Source organism: Hemitrygon akajei, chromosome 14, assembly GCF_048418815.1.
Source record: "Hemitrygon akajei chromosome 14, sHemAka1.3, whole genome shotgun sequence".
NCBI classification, from domain to species: domain Eukaryota; kingdom Metazoa; phylum Chordata; class Chondrichthyes; order Myliobatiformes; family Dasyatidae; genus Hemitrygon; species Hemitrygon akajei.
The window spans coordinates 71,174,544-71,202,302 of NC_133137.1; the positions used below are offsets into that span (position 1 = coordinate 71,174,544).

Consider the following 27,759-nt stretch of genomic DNA (forward strand, 5'->3'; position numbering starts at 1 on the left):
ATAACTTCATATTTGTAAAAGTCTGTTTCCGAGCTTGGAATTCAGATGCGAGACAAATAAATTTTGAAATATCAATTCAGCCAAATATTGTGCCATGTTATCCAAATATTAATTTAATTTTCAATATACATGTAAGCATATTCATTTAATGTCCCCACATTAAAGAGTTGATATTTGTTTCATTAATGTTGTAGTACTTTGAAAACATAAAAGCTAAAAAGGGGTTTTCTTTTTACTATTTTTAAAGATTGGATAAACATTGGATACTGTACCTATGTAGATTTTAGGTACAAATCCAAATGATGAGTTTTCTTAAAATAAAGATTGTTCATGAAACATTGGAATGATTCATTCTGTCATCATTTGTGGTTTAATAATCTCTTTTCCACTTAAGTTTAAAATTACAAATCAATGGAGTTTTTACTTCAGTTTTTCCATGTGATCCAGGAGAGCTCAATGTTTGTTTACGTTTTGTGGTTGTTAATTTAGAACATTAAAACTAATGGAAGCATGAGATCCCAATGAGAGAAAATTTATTTGAATACTCTTAAGGAGAATTCATCTTTCACCTAAAAGAAGCAATATCTACATATGAATATTTAAATTAAGCTTTTTGTAAACAATACCAAGACGTTTATTTTTGTTGCTCCTTACAAGAAGATCTGCAGTCACAGGTTGTGCCTCCATGCACAACATATTGGTAGTGCATATTTGTTTTGTGAAACAGTTGAAGCATAAATGAAATAATTAAATTGCTGTTGTAATAATTCATGGTTGCTATTGTTTGAGTTGTCACAGAATGAAATTAAATTATGTAGCAAGATTGAGACAGTAATTGGCCCGAGTAGCTTTGAAAAATCATGACAGTAGTATCCATTTTTGGAATTTCCATTCTTGTGTCCTGAAATATTACTTAAAATAATTTCAGTGATGAAGATACCAATGCATTGGGCATGAGTTTCCAACCTGGAGTCCACGGACTCCTCCGTTGACGGGAGGGGTCCACAGCACAATAATGTTTGGGAACCTCTGGCATAGGGTGAGGCATCTTGAGCAGTTGTTTCACAAGAGGTAAAAATATGAACAACATCAAATCCATACCTTTGGTTACTATGTGAAGATATGTTTACAAAACTTTCTTATTTTTCAAATAGAAAAATGTAGTAATTTTAATTTTAAATGGTGCCTCATCAATTTATATTTTTCTAGGTTAACTGAAAATATGAGAAGATTAAGTAAGTATATCAATTTTCTTTGGGGGGGGGGTGAGACAAGCTTTTTGAAAGTATTGGAATCCTGTTACTAAACTCATGTTTTCTGTTTGCATTGCATTTCATCTTGTAAAGTTTTGGAGGCTTTCCTGCCATAAAATGACTTTAATCTGTGACATCCTTCTGGCAAATTAATATTGTTAAAATCAATATTAAGTAGGGATCTTGTTAGAACACACTTATTGTTGGAAAGAACAGTGTAAAGCCCCATGTTATCAGATGTGCCCTTAATTATACTATTGATCAGTTATCCTTGTTTCCTTTCCAAAAATAGCAATGTGTGACTGCAGTTGTTTTCACAGTTCATGAATATTACTAAAATATTGCTTGATGACCATATTAAAAAATTCTATCACTTTTGGTCTTGAAGCAGTTAATATTTTCTGTTCACATGTTAATTAAACATTAATGCAGTTTTGCTGCATTTTTAAATAACCCCAAGTACTGAAGCAGTGTTGATCTTATGATGTGATGAGGTGTCATTCACTCTAAGTTCTTCCTGTGTTTCATTTTAAGATTGTAAATGCATTTAAATGCAATTTCAAATACATGTTCTCAAAATGGCAAAACTAGAATAGTTCTGTTCCAGTTTCCTGTCCAGGTCACAGATACAGGCCTGTAGGTCAGTTACAACTTGGCTATTCATTCTTTCATATCATGCAATATGTCACTGTTCAATAATACAGTTGGTTACTATTGCTGAGTCCTGATGAAGAGTCTCAGCCTGAAAGGTTGACTGTTTACTCTCCTCCATAGATGCTGCCTGACCTGCTGAGCTCCTCCAGCATTTTGTATGTGTTATCGTGGTTGCCATTACTGTTAACTTTATTAAAGTGAACATTGTAATTTAAAATAGATTTGTTGTGGATTCTTAGCAATAGAAGTAATTTATTGTTGCAAAGAAAATATTGAGAAGAAGAATGGGGTATTTTATTGATTATATTTTTAAAGGAAAGGCTGCAGGATCACTTTCTTTTATTTACTTTCAGAACGAGGTGCCAAACCAGTTACCAGTTTCTTAAAGAACCTGTCAGCCTTATCAAATTGGCACTCTGTATACACTTCAGTAATTGCCTTTATTGTAAGTAGTTAATGGTGTGGGTTTGTTTAGCATGATATTGTGCATTTACTTTGAGATGCAATGGTGTGGAGATTCCTGATCTGGCATAATTTCTGTGGATCCTCCGGAGAATCCATTGTAGTTACAGCAGAGAATTTGAGATCTGTGGAAATTTCACACAATTCTTTCTGACAGTATCAACTATATAATTTTGATTGATGAATACAATTACTGTGGGTGTCCTCCTGCTTCCCTTTCTCCTATGGTCCAACTCTCCTCTGCTATCATTCTCCTTCTCCAGCCCTTGACCTTTCCCACCCACCTGTTTTCACTTATCACCTACTAGCTATCCTCCTCCTCCTCCCCCCACCTTTTTGTTCTGGCATCTTCCCCCTTCAGCTCCCGTCCTGAAAGCGGGTCTCTGTCCAAAATGTCAACTACCTATTCACTTCCATAGATGCTGCATGGCCTGCTGAGTTTACTCAGCACTTTGTGTGTGTTGCTCTGCATTTCCAGCAGCTCCAGACTTTCCTTTTGTATTTATGAATTACTCTTTTATCTTAAATTGCCTTATTTTCACTACTGGGATTTGTTTTTGCTGAATATCTGAGTAGGTCTCTCACAGAAATATCAAAACAGGTATGATTTTATTTGCCCATTGAATTATATCATGGTGGGTCTGCAGCCAAATCCTGCCCACCCAGGATACCTTTTTAAAAAATATTCCTTACTTTTCTTGGGTAGCAAAATTGATAGGAGATTTAGAGTTGCTGGCATCAATCACTTTTTGTCCGAGTTATATATAGGTTTTCTCTATTTTGTGTGAAGTGCCTTTTTCTGAATTCCCTTCTGAATGGGCTGGGTCTGATTTAAGGTTATAATATTTTGTTTTGGACTCCCCAGCAGCAAATACAGCTCCTTTATCTGCTCTATATCTTCCATTTAATTCTCAAAAGCTCAATGATCTAGTTCTGTTTTCCAGGGCATTCAAGCTAATTCATATAATCCCACTTTGTAATTTAACCCTTGGTACCCTGGTTACCTTCTGTGACTACTTGCTGCTTTCCTTTCATGGGAATTCTTTTTAAGGACTCTGCTTTGCCCGTTGTTTTTCCAACCAGTGCCTTGTAGAATTATGGCAGCTCTTTCCTCTGGTATCCAGAGCATTAATGAATTCTATTATTGATTATTTTCAATACCTGTCCAATACATATTGGCCATCTGTGTATATGTACTGTAATATCTCAGCAATGCCATTAATCCTACTTTCATTATTATAAAAACATGTTATTTTTGCTCTCTAAATGAATGACCTCATATTTATGTCTTGAATGAAATGTATCTGCTACAGTCACATGTTTAATATACTAGGTCTCATAATTTAATGCTCATTTCTACGTTACATATAGTGTTTTGTGTTGTCAGCAAACAGGTATATAGTTCTGTATTATGTGATATAACTTATTAATATGTAGTGAATTATTTAGACTCAAGCACAAGTTCTCATGGAACACCACTCACTTCCTTCCAATTCCTAACTCCAATTCAATTAAAGTTAATTTTAGCTTACAGATTTTTGCATAGAATCTTACTGAATTCCTCTGGAAGTCCATTTGAGTTACATCAGTTAACATTCTGCTGTCTGTCATTGGAATAGTTTGTCCAAGAACATCTATTAGATTTGTTAGACACCGAAGGCTTAATCAGCTCAAGTTTCTCATTAGTTTGATGAGCTGGTCTATAATTTCCTGGTTTCAATCTCACGTTTTAAAAATGTTGACAATATGCGTGTAGTTTTCCATTCTGAAAGATTTTATCTGAAACAGTCGCATTGTCTCTGTCAACTGGAGCAGCACTAAGTCACTTTCTGAAACCTGAATTGGTAACTTGTAATCAGTGGGTTACCATGGAACCGGTGCTGGCACCACATAGTTTACAGTGTATATTAATCACACGCAGGATGGAAGAGAATATATGGGAAAGTAAATGTGCAAGCAGATTGCAGATGGTTTACAGAGAGGTGTTGATGGTTTGAGTGAGTGGGCAAAAAATGAGCAAACGAACTATATTTTGTGTTACGTATTCGGGCAACAATAATATAGATGAGTTAGGCAAGGGGTTTTATAACGAATAACACGTTTATTAAACACTGATAACAAACCCCCTTCAAATGTAAACAAACCCAAACAATGATCCGAGCTCAGCTGCTGACAGCTGGTCAGACAGTTCTTAATAGCTTTGCAGTCTCAAACAGTCTTTAAAGTAGTATTGAAAAAAACCAGTTCTCCAAAGCGATATGCCGAATGAAAGCAGTATTTTAAAACGATATGCCGACAGTTCAAAAGCTCACGGTATTTTTAAAAGGAGAGACTTTTATAAAGCGATTTAAATTCTCTTCCACGTCGATGTCCTTCGATTCCCAGCGTCGAACTCCCACGTCGAATTTTATTAAATATAACAACTTAAAGTGACTGACCTCTCTTCCACACTATTCTCAAACCCTTTCTGGTCATCCCAGGGGTCAACAGCGAGAATAGTCAACGAAATCCTTCCGAATGAGGATCAAACAAGGTCGAAGTCAATCCATTGAAAATCGATTTTTCTTGATCTCCAAACTTCACTCTCCATTAGCAAAGAAACCGTTGGCTCTGACCTTTTAAACTTTAGGCATTATATAAAACTTCATTTTTAACTAAACTGCGTCATCACATTAAATCACACAGTTAGATGAAGTCATCTTGGCAAATCCAGCCACGAACTGCCCCACCTGACAGGGTGGGTCTTCCTTTTATACCCTGTAGAAAAAACCTGTCACATGACCTCTACTGGCGGGAAAATGACATCACTCCACCATTACCTCATGTCCAGTATAACTTCAACCCCAGTCACGTGACAAGGGTACCACTGTCACGTGTCACGGGTACGTAACACCTCCCTCCAAAAAAAAAACATTTTTGGTCTGACAAGAACAAAAATTTTAACAATTACTTACAAGAAAAAAAACAAATGTATAAATCATATAACATACACAATATACAATACAGTAGGAGTGTTACAATAAAAAAAACCACTCCAAAAAAAAACATTGTACATTCAACATCGAGATAGACAATCAGCAACCACATTATCTTTACCTTTAATATGAGTTATCACAATATTGTACTCTTGTAACATCAAACTCCAATTTAACAATCTTCTGTTTTTGTTTTTCATCTTACTCAGAAAAACTAACGGATTATGATCAGTGTAAACAATAAGTGGTTTTTTGAGTTGTACCAACATATACCTCAAAATATTCCAAAGCTAAAACAAGAGATAACAATTCTTTCTCTATTGTTGAATAGTTTCTTTGATGCTTATTAAATTTCTTAGAAAAGTAAGCTACTGGATGATCAACCTCATCACCCTCATTCTTTTGCATCAATACTGCTCCCGCAGCTTCATCACTAGCATCCACAGCTAATGAAAAAGGTTTTTCAAAGTCAGGTGCCTTAAGCACAGGTTGTTCACATATCATTGTTTTCAATTTTTCAAATGCTTCCTGACAAAACACTGTCCACACAAACTTTACATTCTTCTGCAGAAGATTAGTTAATGGAAGGGCAACATTAGCAAAATTCTTACAAAATTTTCGATAATATCCTACCATTCCCAAAAACCTTCTGAGAGTTTTTTTCCCCGTTGGAGTGGGAATTTCCAAAATTGCCTGAACTTTTGCCTGAACAGGAGCTACCTTACCTTGACCCACAACATAACCAAGGTAAGTCACAGTAGCATGTCCAAATTCACTCTTGGCTACATTAATAGTCAAGTTAGCTTTTGAAAGCTTTTCAAACAATTTCTCCACCGCAATAATGTGTGCTTCCCAAGTATCATTTCCTGTCACTAAATCATCAATATAAGCATCAGTATCTTTCAAACCCTGAATCACAGAATTAATCATCCTCTGAAAAGTACCTGGCGCATTCTTCATCCCAAATGGAAGAACATTATACTCATATAACCCAGATGGAGTTACAAACGCAGAAATCTCTCTACCTCTGTCCGTTAACGGAACACACCAATACCCTTTCAATAAATCAATCTTTGTAAGGAACTTTGCTTTTCCAACTTTATCTACACAATCATCCACTCTAGGAATTGGATATGCATCTGTTTTCGTTACAGCATTCACCTTCCTATAGTCCGTACAAAACCTAATACTACCATCAGGTTTTGGCACCATAACACATGGCGAACTCCAATTCGAGTTAGAATGTCTAATAATATCATTCTCTAACATGTATTCAATTTCTTTCTCAGCAAGTTCACATTTTTCCATGTTCATCCTATATGGATGTTGTTTAATAGGTTTGGCATCTCCAACATCTACATCATGTGAAGCTATAGTAGTCCTTCTCGGAACATCTGGAAACAAATCCTTATACTTAAAAATCAATTCCTTCATCTATTGTTTCTGCTCTAGCTGTAAATGTGCTAATTTCTCATCCATATTTTCCAAAATAGTCGAATTAGGTAACCTAACGGAAACAATGTTAGATTTAGAATGAAAGTCAGATGAATCATCTATCATGTTCCCAGTTAAATCCAACTCATTCTCACTAACCACAACAGTCACAGTATCAGATTGTTTCTCAAAATATGGTTTAATCATATTTATGTGGCAAAGTTGTGTTGACCTTCTACGATCTGGAGTTTTTATTACATAATCCACATCATTAACTCTAGACACAATTTCATAAGGTCCATGAAATCTAGCTTGTAAAGGATTTGTCTGCACTGGGAAAAGAACCAACACCTTATCTCCAGGCTTAAACATCCTCATCCTAGCTTCCTTATCATACCAAGTTTTCATTTTCTCCTGAGCCAACTTCAAATTTTCCTTGGCTAAGCTACAAGCTTTATGTAACCTGTCCTTAAATTTCAAAACATAGTCTAACAAATTAGTATGCACTTCCTTACTAATCCACTGTTCCTTCAATAAAGCTAAAGGTCCTCTAACTCTATGTCCAAACACAAGTTCAAATGGACTAAACCCTAAAGATTCTTGTACCGATTCCCTTACTGCAAATAAAACTAAGTTTATACTCTCATCCCAGTCACTTTCATTCTCCACACAATATGTCCTAATCATATTCTTGAGAGTAGAATGAAACCTCTCCAAAGCACCTTGCGATTCTGGATGGTATGCAGACGAAGTAATTTGCTTAGCTCCCAATTTATAAACTATCTGTTGAAACAATCCAGACATAAAATTACTACCTTGATCAGTTTGTATTTCCTTAGGCAATCCAAAATAAGTAAAGAATTTTATAAGAGCCTTCGTCACAGTTTTAGCTTTTATATTCCTAAGTGGTACTGCCTCTGGAAACCTAGACGAAGTACACATGATAGTCAACAAATACTGATAACCAGTTTTTGTCTTTGGTAATGGACCAACACAATCTACAATAACTTTAGAAAACGGTTCACCGAATGCTGGAATAGGTTGTAATGGAGCTACTGGTGTAACCTGATTTGGTTTACCCACAATTTGACAAGTATGGCACGTCTTACAAAACATCGCCACATCTTTTCTTAAACCAGGCCAGTAAAAATGTTTTAAAATCTTGTCCACAGTTTTCCTTATCCCTTGATGTCCACCTAAAGGCACACTATGAGCTAAAGTCAAAATCTCATTCCGATAAACTTTAGGAACAACTACCTGATAAACAACATTCCATTCCTCACTTGCAGGAATTGTAGGCGACCTCCACTTTCTCATCAACACTCCTTTTTCCAAGTAATATCCTACTGACACCTTCTCAATTTCACTACCTAGTAAAGCTTGTTCCTTTAATTTTACAATCTCAGGATCTCTATTCTGCTCTGCTATCATCTCCTTCCGAGACAGAGATAAATCTTCATAGTCAGACTTACTCCCAGAATCTTGTTCAAACAACGAAGGTAAGAAAGTTTCTGACACATCCTCAAAACTCGAATCCTGAGTTGAACAGTCATGAGTAACAACCTCATTCTGCACATCAATTTTTTTAGCCATAGCTCTAGTCACAACACAGGAAAAATCTGTGTTAGAATTCACCTCTGGTTCCTCTGATTCCTTTGTCAAATGCACTTCAGGAAAAACTTGTCCACCTGCCAAGTCATTACCTAACAATAAAGAAATACCCTTCACAGGTAAGCTATGCTGTAATCCTACCTTAACAAATCCTGTAACTAACCCTGACTTCAAATTTACTTCATGTAAATGTACAGGCATAAAATCACTTCCAACACCTCTTATGTAATTCACCTCACCAGTATCACTCTCTTCATTAAACTTCAACACACTATCTAACATCAGTGATTGAGAAGCTCCAGTATCCCTAAGAATTTTTATTGGCACCAGAGTAGATCCTTCTTTCAAGGATACAAACCCTTCAGTTATAAAATGATCATATCCCTTTCTAACTTTGTCAGACTCTAACAAATCCTCATTTGTGTTTACCAAACCCTGTAACTTTACAGGTGCTTTAGTATGTTGCACACAAGCATCTGGAACTGCTTCCTTCTCTTTCTTTTTCAATTTGAAACAGTTAGCTATTACATGGCCAGGCTTCTTACAATAGTTACAAATAAGACCAAACTGTCTTTCCTTCACAGGCTTTCCTTCCTCCTTACCTCTCTCATTAACCTCTAATCTAATTTCTGATTTACCTTGAGTCTCCATATTATTTCTCCTCTTAAAAATTCTACCCTGAGGAAATTTATTCTTATGGATTAAAACATACTCATCAGCTAATCTAGCACAGTCCTGCAATTTATCAGTATCCCTCTCATTTAAGTAGGTCCTTACTTCAACAGGAATGCTTCTTTTAAATTCCTCCATCAAAATCAGCTCTCTCAATGTATCATAGTCCTCATTTACATTTTTAGAAGAAACCCATCTCTCAAAACACATTGCTTTATCATAGGCAAATTCCACATAAGTCTTTTCCACAGACTTTTTCAAACCCCTGAATCTTTCCCTGTACGCTTCTGGGACCAACTCATACGATTTGAGAATATTTTCCTTCACAATATCATAATCTAATGCTTGCGCAGCAGTTAAAGCTGTGTAAACGTCTCGTGCCTTTCCTTTGATTACACTCTGTAATAACACTGACCATTTATCTTTCGGCCACTCTGACATCCGAGCAATAGTTTCAAAATGTTGAAAATATCTCTCCACTTCTGTTTCACTAAATGGAGGGACCAATTTAATTTCTTGGCTAGCAACAAACGGTTTTTTAGAACCAGCAGACTGTTCTACAGACCTTAATATAGCCATTGCATATTCAAATTCCCTTTTCCTCTGCTCAGATTCCAATTTACACCTCTCTAACTCTGCTTTACTTTGTTCCAACCTCATTTGTTCAATTTGCAACTGTATCTCCAGATTACTTATTGGAAACGATTCTAAAATCGATTCTTCAAAATGACCCGAAGCCACATAGTGTGATGCGATCTTTCTCTGTATTACAGCTTTTGAAGTAGTTGGCAAAATCCCTTTCAGATGCAACCGATTAGCAAGTTCAGAGACTTCAGTTTTTTTCGCCTTCACTAACAAATCCGCGACTGGCGAATCCAGAAACTCATCAATATTCATCGTTGCCGAATACCACTCACAAGCCAAACAAACAAAAAAAAATCGAGCAATCCCCGTTACCAAAACACCGATTCAAAATTCAAAAAACTTTTTAAAATCAAATAATTCAATTCCGAACGAAGCCCCCATAATTATGTTACGTATTCGGGCAACAATAATATAGATGAGTTAGGCAAGGGGTTTTATAACGAATAACACGTTTATTAAACACTGATAACAAACCCCCTTCAAATGTAAACAAACCCAAACAATGATCCGAGCTCAGCTGCTGACAGCTGGTCAGACAGTTCTTAATAGCTTTGCAGTCTCAAACAGTCTTTAAAGTAGTATTGAAAAAAACCAGTTCTCCAAAGCGATATGCCGAATGAAAGCAGTATTTTAAAACGATATGCCGACAGTTCAAAAGCTCACGGTATTTTTAAAAGGAGAGACTTTTTTAAAGCGATTTAAATTCTCTTCCACGTCGATGTCCTTCGATTCCCAGCGTCGAACTCCCACGTCGAATTTTATTAAATATAACAACTTAAAGTGACTGACCTCTCTTCCACACTATTCTCAAACCCTTTCTGGTCATCCCAGGGGTCAACAGCGAGAATAGTCAACGAAATCCTTCCGAATGAGGATCAAACAAGGTCGAAGTCAATCCATTGAAAATCGATTTTTCTTGATCTCCAAACTTCACTCTCCATTAGCAAAGAAACCGTTGGCTCTGACCTTTTAAACTTTAGGCATTATATAAAACTTCATTTTTAACTAAACTGCGTCATCACATTAAATCACACAGTAACATGAAGTCATCTTGGCAAATCCAGCCACGAACTGCCCCACCTGACAGGGTGGGTCTTCCTTTTATACCCTGTAGAAAAAACCTGTCACATGACCTCTACTGGCGGGAAAATGACATCACTCCACCATTACCTCATGTCCAGTATAACTTCAACCCCAGTCACGTGACAAGGGTACCACTGTCACGTGTCACGGGTACGTAACATTTGGGAAATGTGAAGTTGTTTATTTTGGAAGGAAGAATAAAAGTTATTTAAATGGAGAAAAGCTGATGCCTTGCACATGGAGCACAGAAAGCTAATACTCTTATGCAGCAGTTGGAAGGGAAAAGGAATGCTGAGCCTTCAAGAAAGTTGGAGTATAAACGTATGAAAGTCTTACAGCAAATATACAAGGTACTATTGAGACTAGATATTGATTACTATGAACAAACTTGTTCACTCTGTGTAATGAAAGGTATTAATTTATTGGAGGCATTTTGGAGAATACTCAGTGGGGTGATCACAGATTTCCCTGTGAGAAAAGGTTAAACAGCTTGGGACTCAACTCATGAGACTTTAGAAGAATGAGAGGTGATTTTATTGAAACGTACAGGATTATTTGAGGCTAAGAGGGAGAGCCCAGAACCATGTCAGTGGCCTCAGAATAAGAAGACTGGGTTTTTGGTATTCCTTGTCACAGGGAGCATGAGGACAATGTCCATCTATATATTTAAGGGTGAGAAAGATAAATTTCTAATCACTAAGCAAATATAGGTAATGGGGAAAGGTTAGGAAAGTGGCCTTGAAAAATGTCAGATTAGTCACGATCCTATTGAGTGGTAGAGTCAGTTTAGAGGACTGAATAGCCTAGTTCTTATTGGCCATTACTTGAAACTGTTACAAGGATTAACCCTAAATGATTAGTTAGGCACAGAGAAGATCTGTATCTGTTGACAAGTACCTTTATTGGTTTAGCTATCAAACACATGAATTTACACAATTAAATACCCATGTTCACATCCACCAGGTTTCCCTGACCCTCCATGAGCTTTCAAATAAGAGAAAAGGTAATACATAGAAACATGAGTCTACGCTGGCCTGGTGATCTTCTTGATCCCAATGTAATCTCTTTGTTTCTGACGTGGGGTCATCCACTTCTGCGATGTTGATCTCCACAGAGTTGTTGCCACTTGTGCTCCCATAATCCTTCATTCTTATTCTTTTCCTTGTTAGATCAATCTATGATGTTTCAATTTTGGTGGCTCAAGGTCATCTCTCTGATTTGTGTCAGCTTTTCATTGGATGTGTCCCAGGACTAGAAGTTGTATTGCATTATGACTGTTTCCTCTAGCCTTGTGCCTTGGGTGATTTCTTTAGTTCTGTCCTACTCTGACTAGTTTAAACCGTTCTAAATAGGTCCATAAGACCATAAGACATAGGAGCAGGATTAGGCCATTCAGCCCATCGAGTCCACTCCGCCATTCAATCATGGGTTGATCCCACTCAACCCCATACACCTGCCTTCTCGCCATATCCTTGGATGCCCTGACCAATCAGTAAACTATCAACTTCTGCTTTAAATATACCTATGGACTTGGCCTCCACCGCAGTCTGTGGCAGAGCAATCCACAGATTCCCCACTGTTTGGCTAAAAAGAATTCTCCTTACCTCTGTTCTGAAAGGTTGCCATACCCCTACATTCTCTCCACATCCACCTTATCTAGTCCTTTCAACATTCGGTAGGTTTCAATGAGATCCCCCACATTCTTCTAAATTCCAGTGAATACAGGCCCAAAACTACTCATGTTAACCCTATTCATTCCTGGAATCAGCTTCTGAACCTCCTCTGGACTCTGTCCAATGACAACACATCCTTTCTGAGATATGGGGCCCAAAACTGTTGACAGTGTCTTATAAAGCCTCAGCGTCAACTCCTTGCTTTTTTATTCTATTCCCCTTGAATTAAATGTCAACATTGTATTTGCCTTCTTTAGCACAGGTTCAACCTGTAAATTAACCTTCTGGGAGTCTTGCACGAGGACTCCCAAGTCCCTCTGCATCTCTGATGTTTGAATTGTCTCCCTATTTAGGTAATAGTCTGCGCTATTGTTCCTTTTACCAAAATGCATTATCATACATTTCCCAACACTGTATTCCATCTTTTATTGTCCATTCTTCCAATTTGCTCAAGTCTTGCTGCAATCTCATTGTTTCCTCAGCACTACCTGCCCCTTCATCTACCTTCGTATTATCAGCAAACTTTGCCACAAAGCCTTCAATTTCATTATCTAAATCATTGACAAACAATGTCAAAAGTAGTGGTCCCAATACTGACCCCTGAGGAGCACCACTAGTCACTGGCACCTAAACAGGAAAGGCCCCCTTTCTTCCCACTCACTGCCTCCTGGCTGCCAGCCACTCCTCTATCCATGCCAGTATCTTTCTTGTAACGCCATAGGATTTTATCTTGTTAAGCAGCCTCATGTGAGGCACCTTATCAAATGCCTTTTGAAAATCCATGTAAATGACATCCACTGCCTCTCCTTTGTCCACCCTGCTGGTTACTTCCTCGAAGAACTCCTGACAGATATGTCAGGGAAGATTTCCTTTTACAGAAATCATGCTGACTTTGACTTATTTTGTCATTAGTCTCCGAGTACCCCAAAACCTCATCCTCAATAATAGACTATAACACTTTCCCAGACACTGAGGTTAGGCTAACTGGCCTATAATTTCCTTTCTTTTGCCTTCCTCCCTTCTTTACAAGTGAGTGACATTTGCAATTTTTCATTTCTCCAGGACCATGCCACATGCCAGAATCAAGTGATTCTTGAAAGATCATGACCAATGTATCCATTATCTCTTCAGCAACTTCTCTCAGGACTCTGGGATGTAGTCCATCTGGTCCAGGTGACATCCGTCTAAAGACCTTTGAGTTTTCCTAACACATTTCCTTTGTGATAACAATGGGATTCACTCCTGCTCCATGACACTTATGGACCTCTGGAACTCTGCTAGTGATTTCCACAGTGAAGACTGATACAAAGCACTCATTAACTTCCATCTGCCATTTCTTTGTCCTCCATTACTACCTCACCAGCATCATTTTCCAGTGGTCGAGTATCAACTCTCACCTCCCTTTAACTCTTTATATACATTTTAAAAAACTTTTAGAATCCTGCTTTATATTATCAGCTAGTTTGCCCTCATATTTCATCTTTTCCCTTCTTGTAGCATTTTAGTTGGTTTTTGTTGGATTTTAAAAGCTTCCCAATCATCCAACTTCCCACTTTTGCTGCCTTATGTGCTCCTTCCTCTGCTTTTATGCAGGCCTTAATTTCCCTTGTCAACCACGGTTGCCTACCCCTGCCATTTGAGAACAACTTTTTCTGTAAGACATATCTATCCTGCTCCTTGTGAACTATTCCCAGAAACTTCAGCCACCTCTGCTCTGCCGTCATCTTTGCCAGTATCCTCCTTCAATTCACCTGGGCAAGCTCTTCCCTCGTGCCTGTGTAAATCCCTTTATTCCATTGTGATATTGGTACATGTGACTTGCGCTTCTCCCTCTCAAATTGCAATATGAATTCAATCATATTACGATCACTGCCTCCTAAGGGTTCCTTTACATTAAGCTCCCTAATAAGATCTGGGTTATTACACAGCACCCAATCTAAGATGGCCTTTTCCATAGTAGGCACAAGCTCAAGGTGTTCTAAAAAGCCATCCTGTAGGCGTTCAACAAATTCCCTCTCTTGTGATCTGACACAACCTCATTTTCCCAATCAACTTGCATATTGAAATCCCCCATTACAATTGTGGCATTACCCTTAATACATGCCTTTCCAGCTCCCTTTGCAATCTCAACTCCACATCTTGGCTAATATTTGGAGGTCTATATATGATTCTCAATGGGTTTTTTTACCCTTGCAGTTTCTTAACTCCACCTACAAAGATTAAACACTCTCTGACCCTATGTCAGCTCTTTCTAAAGATGTAATTCCATCTCTTACCAACAGAACCACACCACTGCCTATGCCTTCCTGCCTGTCATTTTGATACTATATCCTTTGATGTTATGCTCCCAACTATTGCATTATTTCAGCCATGACTCAGTGATGCCCACAACGTCATACTGACCAATCTCTAATTGCGCCATGAATTTGTCCACCTTATTGCAAATGCTACATGCATTTAAATACAGCACCTTCAGTCCTACACCCTTTGCCCTTTTAAATTTTGCCTCGTGGTACAATTTAACTCTTTGTCTACATTTATAGCCAATAATGGTCTTGTCCTTCCTTACATTCATGTTACATCCATCGTCTGCTTGTAAATGTGCTGGCTCAACCTCAGCTCTATCATATTAGTTTAAACCACTCACAGTGGCTCTGGTAACCGTGGCTGCAAGAATATTGGATGCCTTCAGATTCAAGTGCAACCCGTTCCTTTTGTACAGGTCACATCTGCCCCAGAATATGTCACAATTATCCAGAAATCTGAATCCCTACCCCCTGCTCCAATTCTTCAGCCATGCATTTATCTGCCACCTCATTCTATTCCTATCCTCACTGTCGTGTGGCATAGGCAGCAATCCCAAGATTACTACCCTTAAAGTCCTGCTTTTCAGCTTCCTTTGTAACACTGCTGTATTCTGTTTTCAGGACCTCCTCCCTTTTTCTACCTATGTCACTGATAGAATGACCAATACATCCACGACTTCTGGCAGCTTACTCTCCTTTCTCAGGATATTGTGCACGCATTCAGAAACATCACGGACCCTGGCACCTGGGAGGCAAACTACCATCCATATTTCTTTTTCACTGCTTACTCTCCTTTCTCAGGATATTGTGGACGCATTCAGAAACATCACGGACCCTGGCACCTGGGAGGCAAACTACCATCCATATTTCTTTTTCACTGCTTACTCTCCTTTCTCAGGATATTGTGGACGCATTCAGAAACATCATGGACCCTGGCACCTGGGAGGCAAACTACCATCCATATTTCTTTTTCACTTCCATAGAATTGCCTATCTGTTCCACGAACTATAGAATCCCCTATTATCACTGCCATCATCTCCAGTTCCCTGCAATCTGAGCCACAGGGCCAGACTCAGTGCCAGAGGCTTGGCTGATATTGCTTTCCCCAGGTAGGTTGCACCCCCCCCCCCCCCACAAAGTACTCAAAATGGAGTACTTATTGTTAAGGGGGACAGCCACAGGGGTGCTTTCCACTGACGTTCTCTCTTCCCTCTTCCTTCTCCTGACAGTCACCTATTTTTCTGTCTCCTGTAGCTTTGGGCTGACTACCTCCCTGAAGCTCCTCTCTACCACCTCTTCTCTTTCCTTCACAAGACAAACGTCTTCGAGTTGCAGCTCTAATTCCTTAACACAGTCTCTAAGGAGCTGCATCTCATTACACCTGGTGCAAATGTGGCCATTGGTGAGGCTGCTAGTCTCCTGGATTTTCCACATCTGACACCCAGAAGAGAATGCTGGCTCTGCAGACATACCCCTTATTTTCTCAAGAGTTAACTAAGGAATGAACTTGCCTACTTACCTTGCCTCTGTCTGTTCTTGCTGAAGCCCTGATAAGCTAAAGCCTTACCACTCTGACTCAGGCAACTCCCATGATGACCGCTCCACTGGATCATACCCCATTTTTATGGAGACTGGGTTTTGAAAGCTCTTCACCAGACTTGCACAGGAATGCTTCTACTGCATCTGCGCAGTACTCCAATCAAAGCCTCCCACTGAAAATATTTCCTGCTTTTTAAAGCTCTTCGCTGGACTTGCGGAGGAACTCTTCTACTGCAGCAGTGCAGTACTCCAATCAAAGCTTTAGTCAGTTAAAAACTGGGCCTAGATGACCAGATCACAGGATGTTCCTTCTGCAAACCTTCCATTTTACATAATTATCAGCTTCTTATCAGAGTATGGTCAGATTTAGTGGGTCATTGGCAGAAAGTCCTTGTGTCCATGTTCAACAGTTTGGAGCAAGAATCAGTTCACCAAACAGTTCACAAAAATGGCAGCTGCAAGGACAGTCACAAGATGGCTGCTTCCATCCCTGCCACCACAAGGCAAGAGCAAAGACTTTGTTTTGTCTGTTTCCACTGTACTTGTCCCATTCCTGTTCACTGATTTGTAGCTTGTAGTTCTTTCTGGCTAACAACACTGATTTGAACTTCTCTGCTGTTTCTAAGACTGGAAAATAAATTTGACCTGCAAGCTTTTCTGAGGCACAGCTCTTCAGGGTTTCCAACTAATGGCTGTCTCTTAACAGAGTTGACCAAATTACTCACTGGGAAAGCTGCCTTCTACTGTTACTGCAGAGTCCACAGCTCACTCCCAATAAGCAGCTTAGAGCATGATCACATTGTTAATCATTTGATTTGTCTCACAGGAATTTTCAGTTTGTAAAACAAAAATTGAGAAAATGACTCCTTAATAATCCTTGATACTGATAGATGTTGAGAATTTCTTCACCAGAAATTATTTACGAGAGTTTTAATTTTGAGTGTAATATCTTTATGGGTATTCTGTATGTGGATATTTTTGGATTTTGTTGTAGATATTAACTTACTTTACAAAATACCTAACATTTTGCTAGTATGGTGGAGGGAGGGAATCTAACTGTTCTGCGCTGTGTTTTTCAGATCTACATGAATGCTGTGTGGCATGGCTGGGCCATTCCAATGTTCTTGTTTCTAGCCATTTTGAGATTGTCTCTAAATTACCTCATTGCAAGGTATTAACATTTCCATTGCTTTTTACTGCTGTCTGAAGTTAATAAAATCTAATGGCACTTCAGTACTTTATTGGGCTGGGCAATTTTATTAAAGCATGTGAACCACCCCATAATGTTGTAGATTTAACAACTGGATTAATATTTTATTTTATGCATTTGGGTGAATTGCTAGATTTTCAGTTTAGTTTCAGACTATCTGTAAGCATAATTGCGATGACATCAAACTTTTAAGGTAGATAATAATAATAGCAATATGAAGTTGTTGTTATTTACTTTCTCTAAGGGAGTTCTCCTTTTTCATTCATTTGCTACTAACTTATCCTAGGAGATAACTTTACAGTGCATAATTAACCCATCAGTATTTGTTTAGCACGTGGAGGAAACTAAAGCACCTGATGGAAACCCACATGATCTTAAGGAGATGGTGCAACCTCCAGATAGATATTACCCAAAGTGAACCTGGCTGTGTTTGAGTTGTGAGACAGGAGCACTGACTGCTGTGCCATTGAGCTCTGCATGTCAGTGCTTTTAGATCAACTCTTACAAACCAGTGCCGCTGCTGGTTATCCTTGTATGACACAACCGCCGATCAATTAAATAATAATGTTCCAAAAATCATAGAACAGTATTTGATCCTTTATTGGCAACCAGCAAGACAAACAATTTTGAAGTGATGAAACTTAAGAAACTAAGACTAGAAATACTAAATGTACTTAAGCCCACTTCATCAAAGTAAATTTAAGTGATTTCAAATGTAATTAAATGAAGCTAATAATAAATTAAGTATAACTTAGCGGTCAGCAAAAGATATGACATCCGTCAGTCCCTAGCTCCAAACTGCCCAAAACAAAGCACGAACGAATGTGTAACTTATTCCCTTTGCTTTTGCCATGCCATTACTCACGTGACTAGTTACCACAATAGCACGTAATAAACGTGCAACATAGAATGCAATGCAGATAGAGAACAGATGCATGGCTCCTGTGACATTAGCCTAGAAAGCCTTTGCGAAGCATTGTATCCAACTCTAAGGAACTTACAAACTTAGTCTTAAAAGTTGTTAAATTTGATCCCATTCTTCATGTTTATGATGTTCTTATGTGATGTTCTTATGTTCTTACATTAAGTCCAAAACTGAATGTTGGATGTTACATACCTCTGGGTTTGTGTCTATAGCTAACTATTATCTGAATTCCTCTGCTAGCAATGTGTTGTCTAAGTTGATGAAGACTGGTTTTGTTGCACTTGGCATTTGCGTGGTGTAACTTGGCTGTTAAAATGTGGTAACATTTTTAGGCCGTCATCTTGCTGTTTATAAAACCTGAAGTAAACTGCTACATGTCCCATTTTTCAATAATGATGACTCTTCTAAACACTTCAGTACAATGCTTGGTAATGTTCTGAGATTTTGCGAGGAATTAAATAAATGAATTTTTTTCCAGTGCTGCTTGAAAGTACAATTCTCACCAGTGATTGAGGCTTGAAACCACCTTTCCTAAGTATTCCCGTTTTTTGTTTATTCTTAGCTAGGCCAGAAATTTTGACTACACAAGGAATGATAGAATGGGAAAGAACTGGCCTGTTTGATCTTAAAGCGAGTTTACTTCCTGTTAGTTGAGTAGCAGGGAGAGGATTGAGATGGCGCACAAGTCAGGAGCTATGGATAAAGCAGGTACCTCTGAGGAAGATGGGGAAAGGTAGAAGTTTTGATAACGCTTTTCAGAAGACTGGTGATTAAAAACAGGAATGAAGAAACATTTGATTTAGCTGAAAATTTTAATTGGTCCAATTTTTCCAGAATTATTCCAAGCCAATAAGTATCTCTCTAAATTAGGGGTTCCCAACCTTTTTATGCCATGGACTCCTACCATTAACCAAGGTGTCTGGACCCCAGGTTGAGAACCCCTGCTCTAAATTAAGTCCCATAATGTGACATATAATTTGATACTAAATTTTACATGTATAATTTTAATAACTTAAACATCCAAATGAAATTCAGACACTACAATGCTGGTAAATGTAATAAAATGGTAAAATCAATGATAAATATAAGATGAAGGAGCTCTTGTAACTTGTGAATGTTTTATAGATCAAATATTTTGCTACAAACTACTTTTTGGATTTGGGTAAAAGTGTGTGTGTGCTGCATGAGTCAGGAAACAAGTCAGTAACATTGTGTGAGGATTTGACCTCTTAGGTCCAAGGAAGAGGAGGAATTTGAGATCAACATTAGCTTATCCCGATGTGCCATGGTTCAATATGCCAGTGCTGTGGATTTTGCTCAGAAGTTTTGGTAACTGTGTACTCTTTTGGAACTTTGCAGGGGTTGGAGGATTCAATGGAGTATTGTGCCCGAAGTATCAGATCCTGTGGTAATATTTCCATTTATTACAGTTACTAACCTGTATACAGCTAAGGAGGCTTTATGCACTCGTTGATCAATTTAGCTCAATTTTTCTTTTTGACTATTCTGTTTCATTTCATTCAAACTTGTACCCTTAAGGGTAATCTAAACTTTCGGTATATGAAATTATTTGTTTCTTGGAATAAATATTAAAAATCTATAAAATAAATTCCAGGATTATTTCACAGCGTCATTAACGTAGTTTCGGGCTTTGTATTCATTATAAATCTGGCAAGCTTATCCTTAACTTCGCAGGTATGTACATTCACGTTCACTGAAAGAATGAATTAAAATTAAGTAAATGAGATTCCATGAACAGAATTGAATTCTATCATTCCAGATACCAATTTTGTAACAGATGAAGTGTTGAATTTTGGCTTTTATCCTCCATTGGTGTCTCCAAAAGTTTACAAAAGTCTCTAAAGTTTTTTTTGGACTATAGCCAGCATTGCAATTAATATTTGGAGAGTTAAAGAGTAAGGTGTAAAAAGAACACTCTGGATTACTTTTATCTTAAACATTGCAGCAAATAGAAAAGAATATTAGGCATTTAATCACCGTGTAAGACTCAATACTGAATTATTTATTATTTTGCTCTGACATTTACAGTATCTGAGAACTTTATGTGCTAAATAAAGTATTTGTTCTTTACAGGAGCCTTCAAAAGAAGATCTCACTGTATCTGAAAAATTCCAGCTCGTGCTTGATGTAGCACAAAAAGCACAGGTAGCGTGGAGGCATTGGCACATAATGTCCAACAAAAATATTTAATTGTATTGCTGCAGTTGAACTATTAAAATAATTAGAAATTAATGTTAATTTCTGATATATTTTAATCAATTATCCTAATTGTTTTGAGAATTCGTATCCTGTCAGCTTAGCTCAATTACTTGTATTCCTGCTACAGTCCAAAGACTGTCAGTACATGCCCCACTTTTGACTTAAGCATATGGCCTGCGTTAATATTTCAGGTGCAGTTTTAACTTAATGTGTTAAACTAAGGCTTTTTAAAAATTGGTTGATGTAAGAGATCTGGTTGTATTTTAAGAAAGTCCAAGAGTTCAAATGTTTGCCGGTATTTCCTATTTTAGTTAGGATCCTAAAACCAATTAACTAGTCATTCACCTCATAGTTTTTTGTAGGAGTCTGTTGTGGGTAAATTGAATTGGTTGTTTGACTATATCTGAGGACTTTTAAATGTATTGGGCTCCTCAGAGGCAGGGACAAATGGTCTTTTCTTATGGTCAATACTACTGAACAGGAAGAAGAGCAATGCACAACACATAAGCCATTTGTCTCAATTATTCAGTGTTGGTCTGTATATATCTAGCAAGTATTATTCCAATATTTCCACCAAATTTCAACCTTTCAACATATTCTTAAACTTCTTTGCTCACCTGCTCTTTCTGTGCCTTTCTGTAACAGAGCATTAGAAAGCCTGCAAAAAAAAAATCGCCGGGTTGTATATGGTGATATAAATTTACTTCGAACTTTGAGAAAGCTATTGAGAACATTGGGGTCATCTAAAGTTACAATATTACTTCATTATTTCTGAATTTTGTGCACCTGAAATAAGCTCTAGTACTTTACTCCTCCCCTAATCTGCGGAGCTGCTTTTGTAATTTGTTTAGCCACATCCATTCCATTCCTATTGTTGTAGTGGCCAGTTCCATTTTTCTTACTTTACCTCACATTTACTATGTTGAAGTTCATTTCCCATGTAACTCCCTGGGCTGTAATTTCTGTGATATTATCTCTAATGATGTTGCATTCCTCTTCAGTTTTACTTAAGCAATACACATGACCATCCTATCATCTACAATTCCTCTGCTTCCCACCATCTTCATTCTGGTGTCATCTGTAGTTTTTAAGTTGCTTCTTTATGCCCAAGGTTATTAATATAAATTATGATTTGATTCTTATCATAGATCCTGTAGAACACGTCGTTCTTCATGATTTATTTATTTAGAGATGCAGGGTGGAACAGGTCCTCCTGGCATCTCCCAGCAACCCTCCAATTAAACCCTAGCTTAGACACAGGACTAGCTTATAATGACCAATTAACCTACTATTCGGTACATCTTTGGACTGTGGGAGGAAACTGGAGCACCCAGAGGAAACCCATGTGCTCATCGGGAGCACATACAAACTCCTTATAGAGGATGCCGGAATTGAAACCTCTATGTCCTGAGCTCTAATAGTCACCACTACACTATCATGGCTTCTCTCCACTAAGTAAACTAGCTTTTTTTTCACCCAGCCTTCCTTGCTTTCTCTTTTTAGCCAATTTGTTATCTATTTAACTATCTTTGCCCTGACTCTATGTCCCCATTGTCAAGTTTTTTTTCTTGTGTTTCATTATTCTTGTATACCTTACCCTCTGTTACTGCTTCAAAGAACAGTGTAAGGTTAGCTAAGCATAAATCAGCATTTTCACAATCTTCACTCTGTTCATTGTGTTCCTTTTTGCCTTCTTTAGTTTCTATTGGTAATTGTATTACTTTTCTGAGTACCTGGTTCATTTATGGTGCGCCATAATTGGTCTTTAGCTTCTAGTGTAATGAACATTGCTCGAGGTCTATTGATTATCCATTTAAAGATTTCCTATTACTTTTTCCAAGATTTCTTTTGCAGCTTGTTCATCTAGGTTTCATGGTTATCTGTCCCTTAGTTGATGTTTTCAATATATTATAGTGTCTTTGCCATGCAAATATAGTTCTTGGTATATTATTATAATTGCCACTAGCTAGGTATTTTCCCTTTTTGATGATATTCCTTAAGAGAGAAAGCAGTCTTGTGTACAATCTAAAAGCAATTCCCTTTTTAAAAAATTTCTGTCATTTGATTTGGAGGTCATTTAAATCTTTGTGGCCATTCACCTCTTATTTGTTGTCATGTTTCTCCTGATTCCTTCCATTATTGCTTGCATCTGAAAGGATGGTAGATCCTATTCGAGGAAAGCAACAGGATCTGTATTGTCACTCAACTTAAATAGCTTCTGTAGCAATAATTCTGATTGTGGCAACAGCAAAGAAGTCTGCTTGAAGTCTGCTACAAGCAAAATTGTCACGTGTCCTCTGCAATTCCCTCTTCCACTGGGTGAAGAATTGTTCCCTGATTCACGAAGTGGATTCTATCTACTTAGAGGAAACAGTAGACCTGATCTTCAGTGCACATCAATTCCAAGACTAGTGTATGGTGTAGCATTGACACCATGTTCATGCATGTTCATTCTTGGCCTTACCAAATACATTGTCAGTTGAAGACTGTACATTCTTGACCTTACAAAGACATTGCTCTCAAATTTGGTTACTTGCGGGAATTTGTCACCATCTTGAGTCTGCTTCACGATGGCATGCCAGCTTTGATGAGAATGGGCCTCACCTGTGACATAAGCAAAGAAAACACCCTCTACTAAATTGTTCCCTTTATACAATAAGCCCCTGTGAAAGTAATGAAGCCTGATTGGACCCTGGAAAACATGAACCACGTTATGTATCTCTGAAGCTGCTTCTCATTGAAGATAGACATTGGTAATGAAATTTACTTGCAGTTTTTGGTCATCTGGGGGGAAAGAAGTTTGTTTCAAACCAAGCGCAGAACCCATGATCTACTGTGTAGCTCTGATTCCCGCCGTGCGGAATGATTCTGAGGCCTGGACAGCAACAATCTCTAAGCATTAGACAGAGACCAACAATTAAGTTTCTGTAAATATTATCCAAATTCATTACCAAAGTACGTTCTCTAAGGCCAACAACCTATTCTTAAGGGTCTCATTGAAATCAGACTAATTGAAGAGCTACACTAATCCAAACGCCATCACAATAAAAGGACAAAAACCAAGCAGAGAAAAGATGCAGGGATATCCTTAAAGCTTAATAGAAAAAGTGTAACACTATCTCTGCCTCTTGGGAATTATTTGTCCATGGTTGCTCAGAATGAACGTTCATAAATGATAAATAGTTATAGAGAAAAACCTGTTTTTAAAATCTTGAGGGGATAGAAACTCTGAAACACAATTAAAATCATTGAAATTAATACATTTTAAAAAAGATTCATTGCACTTGTCTACCTTGCTGTGGGTTGTTTATGTGGATTCCCAAACCTAGATGCTGGGAAATTATTTTAACAGCACGGGCTGCCGGCAGTGTTGCAGCTTCTTCAGGATAGCCTGTGTATTCATATGCCTGCTTGGAGTACCCAACTTGGTAGTGTCCATCCTGAGAAATGTTGGCAGTTCCCTGCATAATAGCTGCATTTTCTTGTAAAATCCAGGCTATTAGTCATGTTGCAGAAAGTAGAACTATGGGTTTTATATGAAATGCACCTTGTGTGCAGTTTTTAAGTTTCATGGCAGGCAATGCCAAAAATAGTATTTCAGCAACCCAAGGCTGCATAAGGTATAGCCCACCCATGGCAAAAATGTTAGGTTGAGGACAAAAATACATATAGTGTGCAGTAACTGAGAACAATATCTGAAAGGAAAAGTTGAATATTTTTATTTCAGTAGTGCTAAAGATCTGATAATTTTTTGGGAGAGATGTTCCAAGATAGAACAATGTTCATTGTTACTTTAAAAAAAGATGCTGAAGTTTTTTGATGAGTAATTCCAAAGCCTTTTGGAAGCAGAATATAGATGGAGGCAAATGGATACTTAAGGACTGGATGAGGGCACAATGATGTCTAGGATGCACTATACCAAGTTTTTGGCCTTCTGAAAAATTTGAAGAAAACAAGTCCTTTTTTTTATGCTATTGACATAGTAGGCTAGTGTTGAAATCGGTTTGCCTTGCTTTTAGAATTTAGGGAAACATAGTATTTGTTGTAATTTATTTTTTATTAATTTTATTTAGCGACACAGTGTAGAGTAGGCCCTTCTGGGCCTTAGAGCCAAGCCACCCGAGCAACTCTACAACCCCAATTAACCCTAACCTAACTTACAATGACCAATTAACCTACATCTTTAGACCGTGGAAGGAAACTGAAGGACACGGGAAAAAGCCATGCATTTCAATGGGAGGATGTACAGAGTCTGCTTACGGAATGGTACTGGAATTGAACTCTGAGCTCCAGAATGCTCCAAGCTGTAACAGTGTCGTGCTAACTGCTACACTACCATGGAGTATACTTCAATATAATTGAAGAATATTCATGGTAAACGTTTTTCAAAGTATTTTTCTTGTAATTAGAACTCCAAATTTATATTTCTGTTGGAGTGAGTGTAAAAGATTATTTAGTATTCATTAGGAGGTATTCTTTTAGCTGTACAAGAATTAGACTTGCACTTTCTAATCACAAGTAAACATGTACATTTGTAAAGATGTTATGTCGTTCCAATGCATAGTAGTCTGATTTGTATCTTTATTGCTTTTAAAATGAATTCAGCTGTTTAAATTTAAATTACAGAATCTTTTTGGCAAGATGGCAGATGTACTGGAAAAAATTAAGAAGTAAGTATTTCAATTGCTGTTTGCTATAAAAGAATAATTTGATCAGAGTTTGTTATATATTGTAATTTTTTTTTAATTCTTACAGCTTATTTATGTGGGTACATCCAGAAATCACACAGAAGTTGTACATGGGCTTATGGCTCCTCTTTATTGCATCTTGCTTCTTTCCATACAGAATTCTTGGTCTCATTATAGGTAAATAATACCATATAATTTTTTTTTGCTGAAGCTTTTTTGTAAAATTTCAGATGTGGTGTTTAATAATGGGATACTTTTGATTATGATTGATATTTGCATATGTATGAAATGTTATAGAGATTTGTTTTTTCCAAATTTAAGTGGTTCCCTTATACAAATGAATGTTCTGGGAACAATATCAGTAAATTTGTCGGTGACCATTATAAATGCCTTGCTGGGTTATACTAGTGGACTTGTATTCCTTCAATAAGGTAATTAAGAAATGATCGGATATGGCAAAAGGCCAAAAAAATATCTTTAGCTAGAAAATCAGCCATAGACATATTGAATATTTGAGCAAACTCAGAGGACAGAATAGTCTACACATGCCTCTGATCCTTATATATTTTTGTAGAGCTTATTTTTGGATTTAGATCATCTGTGAGGATCAGTTACATCTAAGCATGCCTTGTGTTTTTTGAATCTGTTTGATGATACTGAAAGCTGCCTCTCAAAAGTAGAATATTTCTGAGTCCATTTCCATGTTCTTGTTACCATCAGAAGTTAAAATGTTGTAAACTTAAGATGAGTTAATGATTTATCAACCAAAACTGATAATAGAACAGTTACATTATTGAACCCCAGAATATCCTTATAACCCCTAGAGTTCACATGCAGTTAGTATCCTGCTAAAGATTAAGCAAATTATCCGTTCCACTCCGAAGATGAAGATGAGCAAAAGACAATGCCTCTGTTAGGAACCATAGATGCATTTCTTTTGTCCAGTCATAGATTCCTTAAGGAGCACGAAAATCCACTGTGCACTAAATATCTTGCCAGTTCTGATTATGCTAGCCCCAAGATTAAAAGAACATTTATTGGATCATGAGGATATTTCTGATTATTGACATTGTACAAGGTTTAATGTGTTCCCTTGGAAAGAGTTCACATTTTGTTTTTACAGAGGTAGGTGAGGTCATGGTAATATAATCTATTTTGCTTTGTGGGTAAGTTTCAAGTTGTACGACTGCCTGAAACTCTTTTGGTTCCGGAGCTACTCTCTCTCTAGTAAGACAGTCTGATCAGTTAATTCTGAAAAGTAAAGGTGCAGCTTTAAAATTCCTGGGAAGTTTGGAGTGGATATCATTTATATGGGCCATTGTCTCAGATTAACTTTGAGAATTATTGCAATTCGACAGCCAGGAACCCAAGCTGAGAGTAATAATCTTGATTGAATAAATATTTCAAATAATCATTAGTGTAGAATCTGGCTGAATATGATTTTTTTTTTGTGAAGGAGATAGATTTCTGTGTTAGTTAGCTTAACAAAAATATTTCCAGGCCAGATCATGCAAGATTATAGCCCTTAGAAGTTGATTGCTTCATTCTGTTCCAGGACTTTATGGAGGGGTCAAATTTTTTCTCGTTGACTTTATCTTCAAACGATGTCCAAGGCTTCGAGAAAAATATGATACTCCGTATATCGTGTGGAAGAATTTGCCCACAGATCCTCAGCTAAAGGAGAGATCAAATGCTATTCCAACGAGAAGGGTATGTACTTTTAGTTAAATTACCTAGTGCTTTTGTGTAAAAACAATATGAACCCAAGTTCCTGGTTAATGGCTACAGTTGATAGATAATCAAATTTTAAAAAATATCTCTAGTGATCACATTTGCGGTTTGAACAGTGCCTGGAAATGTAGTTAATGCTACAAAAGTAGAATTTGATTATGAATTTTCTTTAAACCCTCATTGCAGTGTCTGCAGAACTGACTACACTGAAGCATTTTCTAAACTATATTCGGTATCTGTTGACCTTTTAAATGAAATACATGAAAAATCTAATCTTTCTTCTCCCTGATTAAGAGATGTAATCTTTTGTTCCAGCCATTGATCAGTGTGCTTTAATAAGGTTCCAGTTTAGTTTGTTTATGTATGTGTGTGAGAGAGTGCGAAGGTGTGGAGCGAGATGTAATTCAGAAAAATAATCATTTTAAGTTTAGCACCAATTAGAATAGTGTGATGTAAGTTGTTGTCTGTTACATGTTTTGTTGTTTCTTTTTCTGCTAGCTGTCAGGGTTTGAAAAGGTAGGGCTTAAGTCTCTAACAATTTTTTAAAAAATTGTGTGTACTTTTGCAATTGTCTGTAATTATAAAGTAGATATTATTTACTGGGTGAAGTGTGATCTAGTTGTAGTCCTGTTATTGTCTTGTTTTGTGTGGTGCTATTGTATTGTTTAATAATTTTCT

General features: G+C 37.4%; 1 protein-coding gene across 6 annotated transcripts in view; it reads left to right on the forward strand.

Moving 5' to 3' along the window:
* gramd4a (GRAM domain containing 4a) overlaps window positions 1-27,759 on the forward strand; it is a 160,051-nt gene that overhangs the window by 111,743 nt on the left and 20,549 nt on the right. For 5 of the 6 annotated variants that reach the window (XM_073066359.1, XM_073066357.1, XM_073066361.1 and 2 more), the window contains 9 exons: window positions 1,210-1,235; window positions 2,261-2,352; window positions 17,387-17,478; window positions 19,802-19,850; window positions 20,537-20,608; window positions 25,289-25,332; window positions 25,418-25,527; window positions 26,906-27,060; window positions 27,580-27,597. In XM_073066359.1, the coding sequence (XP_072922460.1) occupies window positions 1,210-1,235; window positions 2,261-2,352; window positions 17,387-17,478; window positions 19,802-19,850; window positions 20,537-20,608; window positions 25,289-25,332; window positions 25,418-25,527; window positions 26,906-27,060; window positions 27,580-27,597 (658 nt within the window). The remainder of the gene's footprint in view (window positions 1-1,209; window positions 1,236-2,260; window positions 2,353-17,386; window positions 17,479-19,801; window positions 19,851-20,536; window positions 20,609-25,288; window positions 25,333-25,417; window positions 25,528-26,905; window positions 27,061-27,579; window positions 27,598-27,759) is intronic. The other variant, XM_073066358.1, reaches the window with a different exon arrangement.